The following is a 17503-nucleotide window of genomic DNA, read 5'->3' as shown; positions in this document are numbered from 1 at the left end:
CACCTTTACACCTCTCCTCGTGCCTTTACAACACCACACTGCTCACTTGAGTATTCATACACCTTCTCTACTAATAATACTGACTTCCACACTCCATGGTTATCTTATCTTTCACATTGTTTTCATTTCATGATCTAAAGCCTCTTTAATTTCAGTGGTTATTGCGACTCCATATATAGAATAACCAGTCAAATATGGTTTAAGAGTTTGCTTTAAAATAAATCCTGTCTTTGCTGTAATATAAGAATAACCTTTTATATTTATTCAGCTTTTTTGTTTTGCTTGTTCCCATCTTGAAGTTATAATTCTGCTACCATTTTGCTCAAGAATAGTTTAATAAGAAGTCAGTTTCAGATTGGTAGGACATTATTGTTAGACATAAAGAAGAGCGGGGCTTTCCTGTGTGACACTAACTTCATGTTCAGGCTAAATAACGGCCATAGGTCGTTAGCTTTGTACCATTGCTGAAACTGCAGAAAAATTAGCTTTGAGCCCCAAATTAAAGAGGAGAAAAGATGAAGAAAAATAGTGGTTGTTCTAGTATGTAAGTTAACTGTTTATAAAATCTAAAAAAAAAAAACAATTAAGTAAAGTTTATGATTAGAGAAAGTTATAATAGCATTAGCTTATCTGGGCTAGCTGTCAGTGATAGTTAACAGATTAGCTACTAACTTAAAACTTGTTGTGTTCATTATGCTTTGTTCCAGAACTTCTCTAACAAAGACATCCTCAGGATCAAGACTTTGTCAAGGCACTTTAACAGGCAATGGTTATAACCAAAAAGAAAACCCAGAGGAACAGAAAAGGAGAAATAAAGATCTTATTGGAAGAGTTCGGGTATTTAGCATTAGCTTAAAACTCTTTCTTCATGATGGTGATGCAGGTTCATATCTTAATATCTTAATTTATAGAGATTTCTCATGTAGCCACACATTGCTGGTAAGAAATTGCTATTTTGCTATTTTTTTCTTGTTTTTGCTTTTTTTTGATGGGATAGTCTAAATTTTAAACAGTAAGTCTAAATTTTGGAATAGTAACCTAAAACTTTTACATTGTTTTCCCCCCAGTGGAAGAACCAGGCTTCCACATTTGCTTTGCATATCTACTTGCCAAGCTGCAGTAAAACTTGCAAAAGAGGAACCATAAATGTAGAAACCATAATCATCCCCTTCAAAGTAAAAGTTTTGCCTTAGTGTTATTGTCAACACAGTTAAAAAGGTGCAGCTTTTACTTTGAAAGGAAACATTCTACAGTTTGTATGCATGTTAATAGTTTGACTTCCACTTGATTTTAAGTACCTACGATTAAGTTTAGAGGGTTTATTCATGACACAAATTATATAGGTTATTTCCTTATTGATAGTGAAGGTAAAATATATAACCGACTATTAAACAAAGTGCAAAACCTAACACATCTAAATAATAGAAGAAGAACATTCTGGAAAAGTTACAAATGAACTTTAGATGACATTTGGTATTAGTTATGCTGAAATAAAGAAGATTTAATAACTTTAATACTTAATAATAATTGCTGTAAAAGTAGAAAAATTAACGTTTATCATCTTGTCTACATCTGCCACCTCTTCTTCGGGCTTGTAACCTCTCTTTTTTGCTGTTCACACTGCTCCTCTTCATCATTGTGCAGGTTTTCACCTTCTCAGGTCTGATCTTCATGCCTGAAACCCGTTTGACATGTCTGCTCTGTTCTGGATTTCACTCTTTATTTGCTCAGATTAGTTCCCCAAACTCTGGACTCTCTGCGCAGTTCAGCTATTGTTCTGAGTCTGAAGCACGAAGAAAGACAAATCTCCATTTTGATCCCTTTCATCTCTGACTGGGATTTAGGTTCTTGTCAAACCAGCCAACTCAAAGAAAACTAACCTCAAATTAGCTCTCTTTGGAACTGAAAACCTCAAAGTCTTATGGTTAACAAACTGAGTTTTAACTAAAACCTCCTGGTTAAAGCTGGCAACCATGTGACTTTGACTCCTGTCTTTGCAGGTGGTGGATGCTGATGGCACTGATGTCACTCCCCACCCCCTGGTTTGCCCAGTGCCAGGTTTCCAAAAGTCTCTGGATGAACTCTTTTCAGAACTTCAACTTTCCAGAAGGTACTAGATTGGATATAGTTTTGTAATATTTTTAATTTGTTGTCATTTTTACATTTATCTTTTCGATTCAGTTCAGTTTCAGCTAGTTTCCTGAGTGATTTTGTTTTTCATTCTCTAATTATGATGAAGGTGGTATTTTCCATATACAGATATTACATGATTAGAGTGGTTTAGAAAGTTAGCTTTTTATAGCACATGCAGTAAGACTTGTAGAAATCCCAGTCTCAACACACGTTTACATCAGTTCCTCCTCATGGTGATTCAGTAAATACTATCGTAGTTCTTATAAGACTTTAAACATTTAAAGAGATAGGAACATACAATTTTATGTGGTTGCATTTATGTGGGCTAAAAAAATCGCAATCCTTTTGACTTAATGTTTTTAAAAGTCTGTAGGATGATCCTTTGGGATTTGTTCCTAAATTAAACACATACTTCTACTAATAGATTTCTTAAAAAAATACTTACATTTTAAAAATAAACTGAACTTCTTGAAAGAACTTAATTGATGAATGGATAATGAAGCTGCTGATAGAAAAGTCAACAAGTAAATAATCAGAAGATCAATATGAATAATTTAAAACACAAATAAAACATTTGTGAAAATGACCGACTTTTTTAGTAGTAAAAAGTATTTACCAGTTTAATCCAAACTATCAATGTGCCATTCATCAATTAGAATTATTATTAAGTGTTAGTGGTCAAATAAATACAAGTACCAGTACTTTAGAATCTAAAACCAAAGACAGTTTAAGTCACTTTTACCTTTTAATTTAGTTCAAGGCAACTATAATAACCTTGCCCATCTGTGTAAACCTGCTTTTTTACTCTTGCACTCTTATGAATCCACTTTGTTTTCATGTTATTTGTTGTTATGGAAATAAAGTTCATTATCAAAAGGCAGATCTGGAGGTGATTTCAGTGAGTGGCAAAGTTAGTAAGCGGCTCAGTGATGGTGACAATGGAAATTATATAGAGTACAAGCGTACATAGATACTAAATATGTATGTTTGTGTGTATCATTAGCAGCCATCCCATATGTCCTACCCAAGACTCATTGAATGCGGAGATTGAGGATATGTTTCTTGGACCGACACATTCACCTCCACGTGATTACTCTTGTTTTTTTTTTTTTTTTAAATATATTCTCTCATTATGTTTATTGTTGTAGTGATTTTGTCTTTCTTGTACTAATATTGCCCTTTGTTTAAAAATTGCAATTTCATGGCAATGCATTAACATTGTAGTTCTCAAATCATAAATTCTTCTATATTCAACATAGTACACTTAAAATTATTCCACATCGTCTTTTTGCCGTTTATTTGAATTAGGCTTTTTCGTTTGTTTTGTCATGTGTCAGAGTTGTTGAAAAAAGGAGATGATGCAGAACAGCATGCAAGGGAGAAGATGGTGGGTGAATGTGATTACATCTCGCTTACTGAAACCAAAACCATTACGTTCCTGGACATATCCCCCACCATAATCTCAGTGGTCGATGATGACGCAGAAGCAGTAAAGTGAGTGGAGGGTGAAAACACTCATTCATCACAAGTTGTGTTAATTGAATATTTTTACATTTTGATGACTTTTTAGCTCATCCAGCCAGAGGTCTGATGAGGCTGTCCATCATCACCTGTCAACACTAGAATTGTTATTTCTCCTACATTATTGGTTGTAATTTAAACAAACATAAGCATACACAGTGATCACCTAATGGTTATTCACCAAAATAGTTCTGAAGGTCAAGGTCACATTTGTTCTTTGTCTGGTTATCATAAAAAAAGAAAATTATGATAGTTCTGTCTCTCACTCTCCCTGCCTGACAGATGAGAAAATCTAACACAACTTCTGACATGCACAGAAACCGGCACTTTATGTATTTCACTGAAGAAAGCCTTTCACATGCAATATGAAGATGCAAATATGCTAGCCTTTAGTTAAAAAAATATTTTGTCTCTCCTCCCGTGCAGACAGAGAAACCTCAGCTATGCTGAGCTTTGCAAGAGCAAAACGTGTAGTGATAAGTACGTCGACAGATCGATGCAGACATTAAACGGAGCCCTTAAAAACAAACTGATCCAGAGTGAGAGGACTGGTACTGCTGGAAAGGGTAAGTCTGAGTGAGAATGAAACACCTCACACTTGATTAACTCAACAATTAGTGGTTATCAGTTCAAAAAATAAATAAATAATGCGCTATTTTTTCTCTTGTATTTAAAGGTATGGTGGCTACAAACTGGGACATTTATGACTCTTTTTACAAGCAAAATGAAACCTTTGAAGGCGATGAAGCTGATCTCAAGGAGAAATCAGTGAGCAGCAAGAGCAACACCACTTACATAGGTAACTCCATCTTCAGTTGGTACTTCAGTTCTTTCAACTTCTAAGAATAAATACGTGTTTGTTCGTCATATAATAACCACACTTTTGATGGTCTTACCTATTTCTGTTTATTCTAAATAATTTTGTCGAAAATAAACATTTATAATTTTCTCATTGACCATTTTCTCAGACAGCACCATCAGCTCGCTGTCAGAAATGGAAATTTGTGGAAGCATTTTAAATCCTGAGCCAGAACCAGAGAAAGAAATTATTCTGCCAGAGTTATTAACAAACATCTCACGTTTTATGGAAAGGACGGTTGTATTGAACGCCTTTCAGGCCAAGTTAGCTGCTTATAGACAGCCGCCAATATCTGAAGGTAAACTCTGCTTATATCCCCTTTCTCTTTCTGAAATCTAGTAGTAGCTTGACATTATTTCCATCCATCCAATCATCTATCCAGCCATCCATCAATCCATTTTCTCCTACTTAGGGTAGCATATCCCAGCTATTACAGGGTAGGCAGAGTACAACATGGACAGATCACCAGTCTTTTGCAAGGCTGTCTGTTTAATTCCAACCAGGCACACATTCTTTGAGGCAGCATCTAACATAAAACTTTGAAAAAAAAGTGTTATGCTGTGGTAACAAGAAAGTAGTCAAAAGTATCATTCATGATCTGTCTTTCAGCCAGCTTTTTTCTGATTTGCTATCACTCTACACTGACAACCAGAGCCATGTGTATGAGAGGGTATAATAAGGTTATCCCCTCCAAGAGTAGAAAGTACTGAAAAAGGCTTAGAGAATTAACAAAGACAACGTTGGGGAGGAAAACAGGACTGTATATACACAGAGGATAGTTTGTTGTGGGACACCGGGGAGAAACAAGGCACCGGTGAAAGTAGTCAACAAAAAGTGAAGAACGAAGGAGACAATCAGAAGGAGAACTCAAAATGATAACAGACACACGGGAAAGCACAACATAATGTCCACCTGCTGAACATTAGAAAGGCTTCGTTTTTCAGACAGGGAGGCTATGTCCATATTTTATATAAAGCCTTTAGAAAACCATAGCATATTTACATTAATACTGTATTAAGTGTATTATTGATTGTGTAAGGCTCTGACAGCATGACGAAGCACAGAAAACACAGTGAGGAGAGTTTAGATCCTACTCTGGAACTTCTCTGGACATTCACTTGTGAGCGCACCAGAGGATACTGGATTACCAGCATGGCCTGGAACAGGCACAACCCGGTAACAAAAGAAAAACAAAACAAAGACTAAAACATTTTTTGTCATGAGTCTCATTATTATTTGTGTCATTTTTGTCTGTAAGCAACATTTAATACACATTTTTCCTGTGTGTAGACTTTGTGAAGCATTTTAGACACGATAAAGCTTCATTAATGATTATAGATGAAGAAGAAGTGCAAGGCATTGCCCTTTTTCTGGTTCTACCAATATTAATCTTTGTTTACAATACTTAATTTAAACTGCTGCTTTTGTTGTGCACTGTAAGGATATCCTGGCAGTAGGATATGCAGACTTTGACTCCAGGTGCCTGAAACCAGGTCTGATCTGCTGCTGGACCATCAAAAACATCATGGTATGTTTAGACATTACTGTATTTTTGTTGTTTGTTGTTTATTCCTGCTATCTTTTTTTTTTTTTTTATCTCAGTTTGCCCATATTACAAGGGTTGGGTGGGCTGGCTAATCAGAAGATTTAAAAAAAATTTGCCTTTGTTCAGCTAATCACTTCTAACATCCTGGATGTGCCTCAAGAGGCTCCCACACCACATGTTTTTTAGAGGTGGGAATCACCATACATCCCACGATACGATATTATCACAATACTTAACGCACGATACGATATTATTAAATATAAATATTAAAATATTTTGCGATATTCAGATTCTGTACATAAAGGTAAACTTTATCAATATTCATTTTATCTAATATCAAAGTCTCACACTCAGTCTTTCTCTCATTTCAGTCAGTTTTATTGTTGACAAACTGAACGGTTTGTATTACAGTCTAGTCCAACTTAACTGAATGCAACCATCTGGTACAATTATAGCTATTCTGAACTATGCAATTTATGAAAACTATGCAGCCCATTCAGCAACTGAAGAATTTGAAAGTAAATTAAAACAAAATATAATTTTACATTAAATAAAAACATGTCTTAAATTAAAATAAGTAAACTGTCATGTTTATTGCTGCCAAAAGAAAAGTTAAATTTGGACATTTGGACAGTGAAGGAATGTCAGGATTCTTGCTCAGAAAAAGGATCAACATGCTCTGAAGTCAGAGCACAAAAACCTTTTTTGTAACAAAATATCGATTTCTGCTGTCCCTGTATCGATACATTATTAGCAAACAAGAAAGGTTTCTGTGTTAGGAAAGCAGCTGGTCCAGATGGTGTCCCAGGGTGTGTACTTCATGCATGTGCTGATCAGCTGCTGGAGGTTCTCATAAGCATTTTGAACCTTTCCTTACTGACTCCTGTTATCCCTGTGTGGCTCAAAACCACTACTATTATGCTTCTCCCTAAAGAGCAGAATATAGGGGTTGCCATATATTGTGACCACTGCTCGATTGCACTCAAGCCTCTCAGTTCCTTGTGCTTCAAGAGGCTGATCCTAGCAAATATCAGAAAGCAGCATCCTGCCATACTTTTAATCCCAGCTTTTGTTGTTGCTCTTTTAACCATAGTATCCTGGTTAAAACTGTGTCCTTTGTGCAGTGGCCAGAACGTGTCTTCGACTGTCACAGCAGTGTGACATCCCTGGATTTCTCAGCTAACGACCAGCTTGCCGTGGGAATGTATGACGGCACTGTAGCTATTTACAACATCTGTATTCAAGACAGCAGTGTTGCATGCGTTGCTAGCAGCAGGTGAGCACTGTATAGTGTATATGTGTGTTAGCATAAAATAAGCATATATATAACATGTCAAGATTTAAAAAACACTAAAAATAATCTGATTGCTTCTCTGATCTTTCTGTTTTTAGTAAATCCTCCAGGAGGCATCTTCACCCAGTATGGCAGGTCACCTGGACTCCACAAAGGTTATCACTGGAAGATGTTCTCGTCTCAGTGTCATCAGATGGCAGGATTGCCAAGTGGTCCATCAGCAGCCATAATCTTGACAGCACAGGTACTGCAGTCTTCCCCTAGCTATTGTTTCCACTGTGCACTTACAGTTTTACCTCATAGCTGCACTAATTTCATAACACGCCTGGATCATCTATGGAGCGGATTCACAGCATAATGCAACTTTTTAGTGCCTATACCAACAAACTATTACACGACTAACACAGACAACCATTAATGCTCACATTCTAATTAACATTTCTAGGAAACTAAAAACATAAAACTAAGTGTAAATAGTCATTTTTTCTTTGGCAGGTTTCTAAGTGAGTGAGAATGGAGGACATACAGCGAATATAATATAGCTGTAATAAAACAAATCCTGGTTAATTATTTTATATTTTATGGAGCTTCTGTAAAGTGTTACAATGGAGAACAACAGTAACATTTCAAATATCTGAATGGTCTATAAAAATATTTGTTCTTAGACCTGATGTGGTTTAGGAGCGATAAAGAGTGTAAGGAGGCTGCAGAGAACCAGAAGAAGAAAAAAATAGTGCTGTCCAAACCTACTGCTGTTTGTGTTGACTTCCATCCAACGGTAAGAAATTTAAGTCAGCCAAATACTTTAGCCAAAAAAAGTCTTGTCAGTAATCAAAGTGTGAAAATGTCTTTTTTGTGTGTTTTCTAATTTCTCGCCCATGTTGCATTCCTCCTGCAGGACTTTGGTATTTATCTGGTTGGCACACAGGAGGGCCTTATCCACAAGTCTTCCTTTTCTGAAGTTCACAGCTTTCTGGCCACTTACAAAAAGCACATCGTAAGTGCTTGAGGGTAAACAATGTGACTGAGTCATATTTGAAATGCTGTTTAAGTTAAGGCGATAAAGACAAAAGACTAGGGATGCTACAGCATGAAGATAGTGAGCTTACTTTGGATTTCCAACCAGTGGATCAGTTTACATCAGCTGATAGGGTTATTCTGGCCTAGTGATCTCTTTAAATACAAGATGGTAAATGGTAAATGGACTGGTTCTTATATAGCGCTTTTCTACTCTTTCTGAGCACTCAAAGCGCTTTACACAACTTTGTACATTCACCCATTCACACCCATTCGCACAAGCACATTTTTCTAAGTGCTTTTCTAACTAACATTCACACACACATTCATACTCCGATGGATGCATCGGAGAGCAATTTGGGGTTAGTATCTTGCCCAAGGATATTTGGCATGCAGACTAGGGGAAGCCAGGGATCGAACCACCAACCTTCCGATCAGTAGATGACCTGCTCTACCACCTGAGCTACAGCCACAAGAACTACTAGTTAACTGAATTAACACTAAAGAAAAGTCAAAGACAAATGGTGGCGGCTTCTTATTACTGACCTGGTTTAGCCTTGTGTGCCGATGTTGCCATTCACTGTTGTTATCCCCTACTATTTACTCTAGTTGCTGTCATCAGACATCATCTAATGAAAGCAAAGACAGAATATTTTTTTAGTGGAAATGGCATCACCCACTGGTAAACCTTGCCAACATTTTGTCTATTTGGACCCAGAAGTTGAGATCTGGATGCAATAAGTGAATGGCTCATCCTCACATGGACATGCAAGTGAGGATGGACAATAAAAAAATGCATCACATAGCCACAAATAACTGCTAGTTAGTGCTAAATAATGTTCAAATAGATTCATATTTGTGAAAACTGAACACAAAATGAACACAGATTCCTTGGATGGGCTGTTAGGGCCATTTATCACTCACCAAGCCATGTTGTCTGTCAGCTGATTGCATTCAAAATAGTATATAAAATATATATAAATAAAGTATATAAAACAGAATTATTGTTGGCATTTGCATCCATATAAAAGTGACAACAATAAAAAAAAACAGCAGCACAAACAGACTGTCTTCTGTGATGCAGTTGTCACTTTACTGCCCATTTGATTTATTACTACATTTATAATATTTATTCAAAAATGAAAGATAGAGGCAGGTTTCTCTTCATGTCTAATCTTGCTCTCTCTCAGGGCTCTGTGAACCACATTGAATGGTCACCATTCAGTCCCAATGTGTTTTTGAGCTGCTCCCGTGACGAGACTGTCCAGATGTGGAAGCAGGGCCGCCCTGTGATGACGTTCAAGTCCATTCACCAAGGCCCCGTGATCTTTGTTAAGTGGTCCCCAAACTGCTCCACGTTGTTTGGAGTAGTTAAGGAAGACCACGTGGAGATCTGGGACCTGAATTTGAGCATGTGAGTCCATCGGATTGAGATCTCAGTCTGCTTTCAGGTTTTTTTAATTTACCCATTGTTTTCACCTGATTTGAAGTGTAAGTCAGAGATATGTGTTCACTAAAAGCATAAACATTTATTTGCAGCTTGTTTCCAACCATTGTGCACCATGCTGAGCCTGGTGTGAGGCTGACATCCTTGCTGTTTGCCAGAGGGACAGACTGTGTCCTTGTAGGGGACAGTAAAGGTCAAGTGACAGTCTACAAGCTCAGGAACTTCAGAGTGTGCAAAAGCACGCAGGTAAAACTCTTGTACATGAAATAGATAAGAACTACCGTGTAATAATAAGTTCAAAACATTGAGCTTGTTTATTTTTCATGTTTTTTATACTGAGAATGCAAACTCAGCCATACAGTGAATAGTAAGTCTTGCCTAGAAGATATAACAGGTATACATTTAGGAAGAAGCATCAGTGAAAAGAGGAGAGAAACGGCACACGTTACTGTGGTGTAAACACATAAGAACTTGTAGAGAAGTCAGACTGAGGTTTTTTTCTTTCAGGTGGACACTCTGGATGAAATCATCCAACATGCCACTTCCAGATATTTCTAAATTTTTGTTCAGAAGTTTCATTGCCTTTGACTTTTATGTGTTGTACCCTGCGATAAATAAAGTTGTGGATCTTTGAATTGTACTTCTTTTTCATTTTTAACTGAATGTGATAAGCAAAAAGATGACTGGGAAACCTCACTTTCAATGTGTCTTACAAGTCATTAACCAGCAAGCACATCCTGGATAATCCTGGATGATCCTGGATAATTGTTTCTCTAATAATTACTATAATATATAAAATAAACTTCATGTTGATTTCAGCATGACCTGAAACTAGTGACAGAGCCCCTAAAGTCATCAGGAAGGTGCTTATTGAGGTTGTTACAGTATCAGAAAAATGAGGGCAAGTTTCACTCAGATGCCTCTTTGAAACAAGTGGTATCACCCCTGATGGCCATTAAAGGTAGGCTTAAGCTCCCAGACCTCTAATGTAAAGACATTAGAGGTCTGGAAGCTACTATATGTCCATCTTTTATATACAGTCTATGGAAGGAGCATAAGCCTTTCCTAAAATTTTGTTCAATATAAAATTCAACATAAAAGCTGAATATAATACAAGAAAGTACCACTATTAAACAAAATAGTTTAAAACATCATCAGAATATTTTCAATGAGTTTTGCTTCATTATATCTAACCATGAAATGTTAGAGGCGGAAACTGAACCACTTCCTCTTTGTTATTGTATTTGGCCTGTATGAGCTGGGGCTAAGATTTCAGACACAGCAACTGTTCCCAGCAGGTCAATACAGTGGCCCCTAGAGACAAAGCATGTACAAACTCCAAAACACTTGCAAACTCCAAAACACTTGCAAACTCCAAAACACATGCAAACTCCAAAACACATGCAAACTCCAAAACACTTGCAAACTCCAAAACACTTGCAAACTCCAAAACACATGCAAACTCCAAAACACTTGCAAACTCCAAAACACATGCAAACTCCAAAACACTTGCAAACTCCAAAACACTTGCAAACTCTAAAACACTTGCAAACTCCAAAACACATGCAAACCCCAAAACACTTGCAAACTCCAAAACACTTGCAAACTCCAAAACACATGCAAACTCCAAAACACTTGCAAACTCCAAAACACTTGCAAACTCCAAAACACTTGCAAACTCTAAAACACTTGCAAACTCCAAAACACATGCAAACCCCAAAACACATGCAAACCCCAAAACACTTGCAAACTCCAAAACACTTGCAAACTCCAAAACACTTGCAAACTCCAAAACACATGCAAACCCCAAAGCACATGCAAATTCCAAAACACAACGGAAGTGCTCCAGGACGCTAGGGGCAGTGTTGAGCTCGATTTGCAAAGTTTGTCTGTATGGGACGGTCTAGTCGCTGTCCAGCTTCCCAGGTTGCCTAGCAACCATGATACTAACCGCTGGAAATGTGTCATACAACTTTGTTTGACAGAAATGAAGGAAAACATATTTTGTTCATTTGTTTGTTTGTTTCTACAAGAGCTTTGTGTGATTTGATAAGTTTCTGAGGCTGAGACCACAGGACAGTGAAACATGATTTTTGGGCTTCATTTCTGTACTGAACAGTCATTTAAGATTAGTTAGTAAATAACAATTAGCTAATGTTGTTCATGAGACTAACGTCATATCACTTTGGTTATGTAAATATAATATGGCCAATATTATAGTTATTATATTAATCATTATTAGCTATTACAGCAGTGAACATGAACTCTGTGTCAAATACTGAGCCTCAGCCTGAGATTCAAGTTGCAGTTATTTATATGTCTTATCACTTTAAATCTTCACTCAAAGACAAGTATCTTTGACAGTGCATATATAGGTGTATCATATATAAGAGAGAAATGTTGTTCCTTCAGTATGTTGGCATTACTAAATTTGGCTCATTGCTTACATACATGTGTAAAAAGAAATTATATGAGCTGTGATAACTGTTTCTGATCAAATGAAGAGTAGACTGATATATTGAATATTCCTTTATTGGGTGAGAAAATCAGACCATGTCATAACTGCTTTAAGTCATACAGAATAGATATCAGAGCCTTGAACAGGCTGACTTCTGCTAAATGGGTCAAACTGGGCAGAAAGTATACAAACACATAACATCCTTATAGAATATGATGTAACACTATAGATCAACTTACCTCAGAATATATAAAGCATATAAACAATTACAGCAATATGATGCAACAAACACAGCACTGCTACTAATCCAAAATACTCACAGCTTCATAGAACTGAAACAAACATTTATTTTTAGGTCCATTCAGCTGCTGATACATACTTTAGGTTTCTGAATATTAAACTTGTTTCTGCCTTTCATAGTGTGTAACTTGAAGGCCCTGAGTACTTTCTCCCACACCGCAAACACTGGAATGATAAAATTATTTGAACATTACCTAATAAGACTGATTCAGGACAGACAATTAATTATGTTAAACTTTCCTAGCAGTCCTTCACAAACAGGGAACAGTCTGTCTATTCTCTCCATCTGTCAACTGCTGCTGGCTCTTCCTCACACACTGCTGAGTTTGTCCTGGTGGATCATCAGGGGTGCAAAGCCTCACAGATGATGTGCAGCAGTGGGTCCCTCAGTCTGTCCTCACTCTGGACACTTGCAGTTGTCACACATGGAAATCAAATGTGTGATAAGCTGCAGGATTCAAACACAAGTGTAATTTATAAATACATGTTCATACTTTTATTCCACAATCAGAGAGAAAGAAAGAGAGAGTGCAGGACAGACAGACAGGTGACAGTCTCAGGTGTATACACTGCTACAAAACAGCACAAGAGAAGGAGGATTGTGTTATTACGAAACAAGAAGAGTTCCCAGATGGTAAAGTGGACACATGTGTGACTCCTGTGATTAAAGCATCTTTCTTTCAGCTTAAGGAGTGAACCGTCAGCTCGTTCAAACACACGTTAAAGTCCGTTTGGCTCGACACCACCGAACAGAGGCAGCAATATAACATAGCTAACATTAACAGTGCAGTGAATCCTGCTTGTGCTGTGATATTCAGGACTGCAAACCGAGCAGCATCACTGACTTTCAGCTTGTTGTGTTTGTGGATATATGACTGACTTTAATTATGCATAAAATCATCACATTCTCTGTAAGATTAAAGTCAACTATTGAACGGCGTACATTTTGAAGTAAAGGCTTTAAAACCAAGTTAGTACAAACATCGCTAATGTCACATAACTTTCCCGACATGTGGCCAACAGTAATGTTTTAATGTTCTTCATTATAAAAACATTTGCGCATAAATAAGTGACATAATATTCAGTACTTACTTCTGAAAGTTTACTCTTTGGCGGCTCTGCTTCCGCCATTTTTTTCGGCAAAATTATCCACACCACAGCCGCGCTATGAAATCTGGGATATGTTGGGCCATGAAGGCTACACCGACCCATCCTTAAAATTCAGGGAAATTAAGGACGCATTTGAGGGCCGCATTTCGTGTGGCCTTGGTCGTGTCGCTGTGACGTAATCGGCCTTAAAATGCGGCCTTTAAGGCTGCAGACCCCAAATCCGGTCATTGGTACTTCCTGGCTTGTGTAGTTACTAGGTAACAAAAGCTCAACACTGCCCCTAGCGTCCTGGAGCACTTCCGTTGTCTTTTGGAATTTGCATGTGCTTTGGGGTTTGCAAGTGTTTTGGAGTTTGCGTGTGTTTTGGAGTTTGCAAGTGTTTTGGAGTTTGCATGTGTTTTGGAGTTTGCAAGTGTTTTGGAGTTTGTACGTGCTTTGTCTCTAGGGGCCACCGTAGGTCAAAGACTGAAAGATGTAACTGACAGACGAGGAAGATCTGTTATATTTTTACCCCACTGTGACCTGTGGCTGTAAGGTCACATATCCTCACATCATGTTGCTTAAGTCAGCTCCTCTCTGCTTATATTAAAACAGTGAGTAACTACAGGGAGCTGAAGAATTAATCCCATAATGATAGGTCACAGACAGAGCCTGTGATTCTGGATGAGATAGAAGCATGAAAGATTGTGGAAAATGGCAGAAGGCTTTTTTTTTTGTGGAGGGGAAAAGGATTTGAGCTTGCATTGTGGCAGAGCAGGAAGTGAACCTGGATTTGAAAGTAATGGGACCATGTTGCTTTCTGACGGCAGACAGATTGAAACTCACTGTGGGCATCTTTTTACTCAGTTTACGTGCCTCCAAACCTTTTATAGATACTGTGCAAAGTATCATTTAAGTTTGCTTTTCTTTCTAAAATATTTTTGTGTTGTAATTAGGATTTACCTATATTACCTATTTTTTTCTTTTAACAATAAAAACAGAAATAATTGTAATTTCATTCATTCTAAATGGGAGGCAAAGATAAAAGCAGTTTGATGGCAAGAAGCACAGTTCCATATTGATATGTCCTAAAGAAACATAGCAGCCTATCACATGCAATGTTTTGTGACATTAGCAAACAGTAAGGTGCACCATACAGTCACCGACCACTGCATTAGGTACACTTCTTCAGTTGCTCATTGACACAAATATGATATCAGCCAATTACATGATAACAACCCAGTGTATTTAGACATGTTAAAGACATCCTGTTGAAGTTGAAGCATCAGAATTGGAAAGAAAGGTGATTTAAGTGACTTGGAACTTCTCATAGTTGTTCACGGCAGAAGGACTCGTGTTTCAGAAGGCTCTGAGTATTTCAGAAGCTGAAGCTGACCAACTAGGATTTTTCCGCACATTCATCTATACCAGGGGTCTCAAATTTACACGAGTTATGGGCCACTGTCATCTCACTGAAGGGCCACTTTAGTGTTCAAATAGTACAAAAGCAAACAAACAAACAAGAAAACACCAACAAATATTTCCAAAAATTTAGTGTTTTGTTTGTTCCTTTGTTTTGGGTTTTTTAATGTTCAATATAATTACTTTTTCTGGGATTAATTAAGTATTCCGGTTGAATCTGATTAATGAATGTCACATTGGGTGGCATTTTAAACTATAGGGGTTTGGAGCGTGATGTCACGGGGGTGGGCGTGGAAAGGATTTTGGCCTGATCCGCCATGTTCGGGGTCTAAGCGCAAGCGACGAAGGAGCGAAGGCACACACAACAGCCACGGTTCGTATTTGCTGTGTGGTCGGCTGCAATGTTCGATCGCACGACCGGCAAGAGAATAAGCTTGAAAATGGTTTATCTTTTCATTCTTTCCCAACCTGGAAGCAACATGAGGCAGCTCGTGTATCGATGTTAGCAAACGAAGGCGTGTAGCCTGGATAGCAGCTGTGAGACCAGCTGATATCCAGTTCTCTTCCATCTCCAAATATCTGTTGGTGCTCCAGACATTTTCATTCCGGTAAGTTCTAAATATGTTCATATCACTCTTTATAGCCTATTAGTTTTATTTTCGATGCGCTCTGAGGTCATAGCAAATTAGAACAAACATCCTACTGAGTGATTTTGCAGAACTACCTTCTATTTATAGAGTTGCTAATTATTTGGTATTATTGCAGCAAACCAGCCAATGAAATGGATGAAACATCATGACTGAGTTCCAGCGCTACACAAGGGACCTGCTTCAAACAAACCACCATGCCAATCAGATTACTTCTTCCATGTGAGGGTGAAGAGGTGACCCTTCTGGATAAGATGGTGAAGGTTTGCTGCGTTTGGTGAACAGTGTGATAATAAAACCAGGGAAAAATGAAACCTGCTCCTGTTAAACATTCCTAAGTCTTTTGCTGTATAAATAGCGGTATTTTTTCAAAAGATACAGTAATTAAAGTAATATTAGTAGTGGTGATATCATGTAAACACTGTCATGATTTTATGTAAACATTTTGTCACTTGTAAACTATAAATGATATGGATTCTACATTGTAACGGATGTGATGTTCTATAAAGTGGTTTTAATAATAATAAAAAAAAAAGGCAAACATTAGTTTGTTTCTTTATTCAATTTTTGAACAGTGGGACTCAGTCAGTACATATTCAGTAAATGCAAATTATTTACACGGCAGTGCACTTCAGGCATAAATCTAGACCCCTAGATAAAACATTATGGCATTATAGCAGTGACAACTCCTCCACAGTAGCAGGTGGGATTTTTCTTTTTTGAGGACGGCTCCTTTTACCTGTCACTACAGATGGTCTGTTTATGTTTTGATCAAGAGCCTTTTTTTGGGCAGCTGAAGAGGAGAAGTCTATCTTATGGCCAACCACTGACTGTATCTTGGTCACATTACCCAGCAAAACCCAGCATGCAGGTTCATCTGTAACAGTCCTTGTGCCACGGATCCGCACTGTTGCTTCTACTTTAAACAGAAGAGCAGTGACATGGGTGCAGGTCTCCACGACTCCGGCCTTACAGGTGCAGTGGGCGGCTTCAACCTTCCCTGTGATGCTCACAGTGACCCATGGCTGCAATGCTGGTTCATTCAGTCTTTGAGAGTACCTGAAACACACACAGACAAAGTTAATTTAAAGACAAGAACTATGAGCCCAGGCCGACATAAATGTGTTTAATCTACTTTATCATAAATGTAACAAAGTGTTTAGAAAGTTAGCACATACATGTAATTTTTCATTTCTTTATGTGTCCATCTATAGAACGCTGCATGTTAAAGTGTAAATCTGCCTGTTCTCTGTCAGAAACCTGCCTGCAGAAAATGAACCTAAAGTATGTAATGCAAGGATGTTATCACTTTAGAGATGGAGAAAGCATAAAGTGACAATTATGAATCACTTAATATGATAAGGAGATTCTGCAGGTCATTAATCAATGTATAAAGTTAAAATAAAATGTATTTTTAGTGACACAGGATACAAATATGGAAGCAAGATGCATAATTAGAATTATTTATAATAAATATGAATAAATCATTGCAATTTCTTTAACCATAGAGAATAACTAAATCCTTCAGGACAATGTCACATCAATGCACTGAACTCACCATGTTTTCCCTCTAACAGCCTCCACATGTTCTCACTGTAATTTCCCCTTATGAATGAATTTATGCTGCACTAATGTGAATGTTTGCAGGGAAATCAAACGCATTTCACACGCAGTACTCGAGCTGACTTACCTTTGTTTGAATGACGATTTGTAGTGCTGACTCCACAGATAAGGTACGAAAATATGTCAGTAGCGGTTGGTCTTCAGGGT

General features: G+C 37.6%; 1 protein-coding gene across 4 annotated transcripts; it reads left to right on the top strand.

Moving 5' to 3' along the window:
* Positions 1-397: 397 nt before the first annotated feature.
* LOC146515203 (dynein axonemal intermediate chain 4-like) lies at positions 398-16274 on the top strand. 4 transcript variants are annotated; one of them, XM_085167047.1, is made up of 18 exons: positions 398-544; positions 708-939; positions 2001-2110; positions 3140-3219; positions 3471-3627; positions 4081-4220; positions 4331-4453; positions 4623-4811; positions 5553-5689; positions 5955-6041; positions 7184-7335; positions 7452-7597; positions 8019-8131; positions 8252-8350; positions 9561-9784; positions 9910-10063; positions 10325-15694; positions 15852-16274. In XM_085167047.1, the coding sequence occupies exons 1-17, from the start codon at positions 516-518 to the stop codon at positions 10373-10375; spliced, it is 2223 nt and encodes a 740-aa protein (XP_085023173.1). In that variant the 5' UTR covers positions 398-515; the 3' UTR covers positions 10376-15694; positions 15852-16274. The 4 variants fall into 4 exon arrangements, with proteins under 4 accessions (XP_085023173.1, XP_085023172.1, XP_085023174.1 ...); XM_085167046.1 differs by having other exon boundaries at positions 3137-3219; XM_085167048.1 differs by having other exon boundaries at positions 399-544; positions 708-837; positions 3137-3219.
* The last annotated feature ends 1229 nt before the right edge of the window (positions 16275-17503 follow it).

Source organism: Neolamprologus multifasciatus, chromosome 7 (genome assembly GCF_963576455.1).
Source record: "Neolamprologus multifasciatus chromosome 7, fNeoMul1.2, whole genome shotgun sequence".
In the NCBI taxonomy this organism is placed as follows: Eukaryota; Metazoa; Chordata; class Actinopteri; order Cichliformes; family Cichlidae; genus Neolamprologus; species Neolamprologus multifasciatus.
Note: the sequence above shows the minus strand (reverse complement) of the source record. Positions and strands in the feature narration are given on the sequence as shown.

Bases quoted from the DNA above. Each gene is read 5' to 3' on its own strand.
- LOC146515203 (XM_085167046.1), top strand. From the start codon at position 516: ATGAAGAAAAATAGTGGTTGTTCTAGTAT. The intron at 3,220-3,470 runs GTGATTACTCTT...GTCATGTGTCAG, and splicing joins ACCGACACATTCACCTCCAC to AGTTGTTGAAAAAAGGAGAT. The intron at 5,690-5,954 runs GTAACAAAAGAA...GTGCACTGTAAG, and splicing joins CCTGGAACAGGCACAACCCG to GATATCCTGGCAGTAGGATA.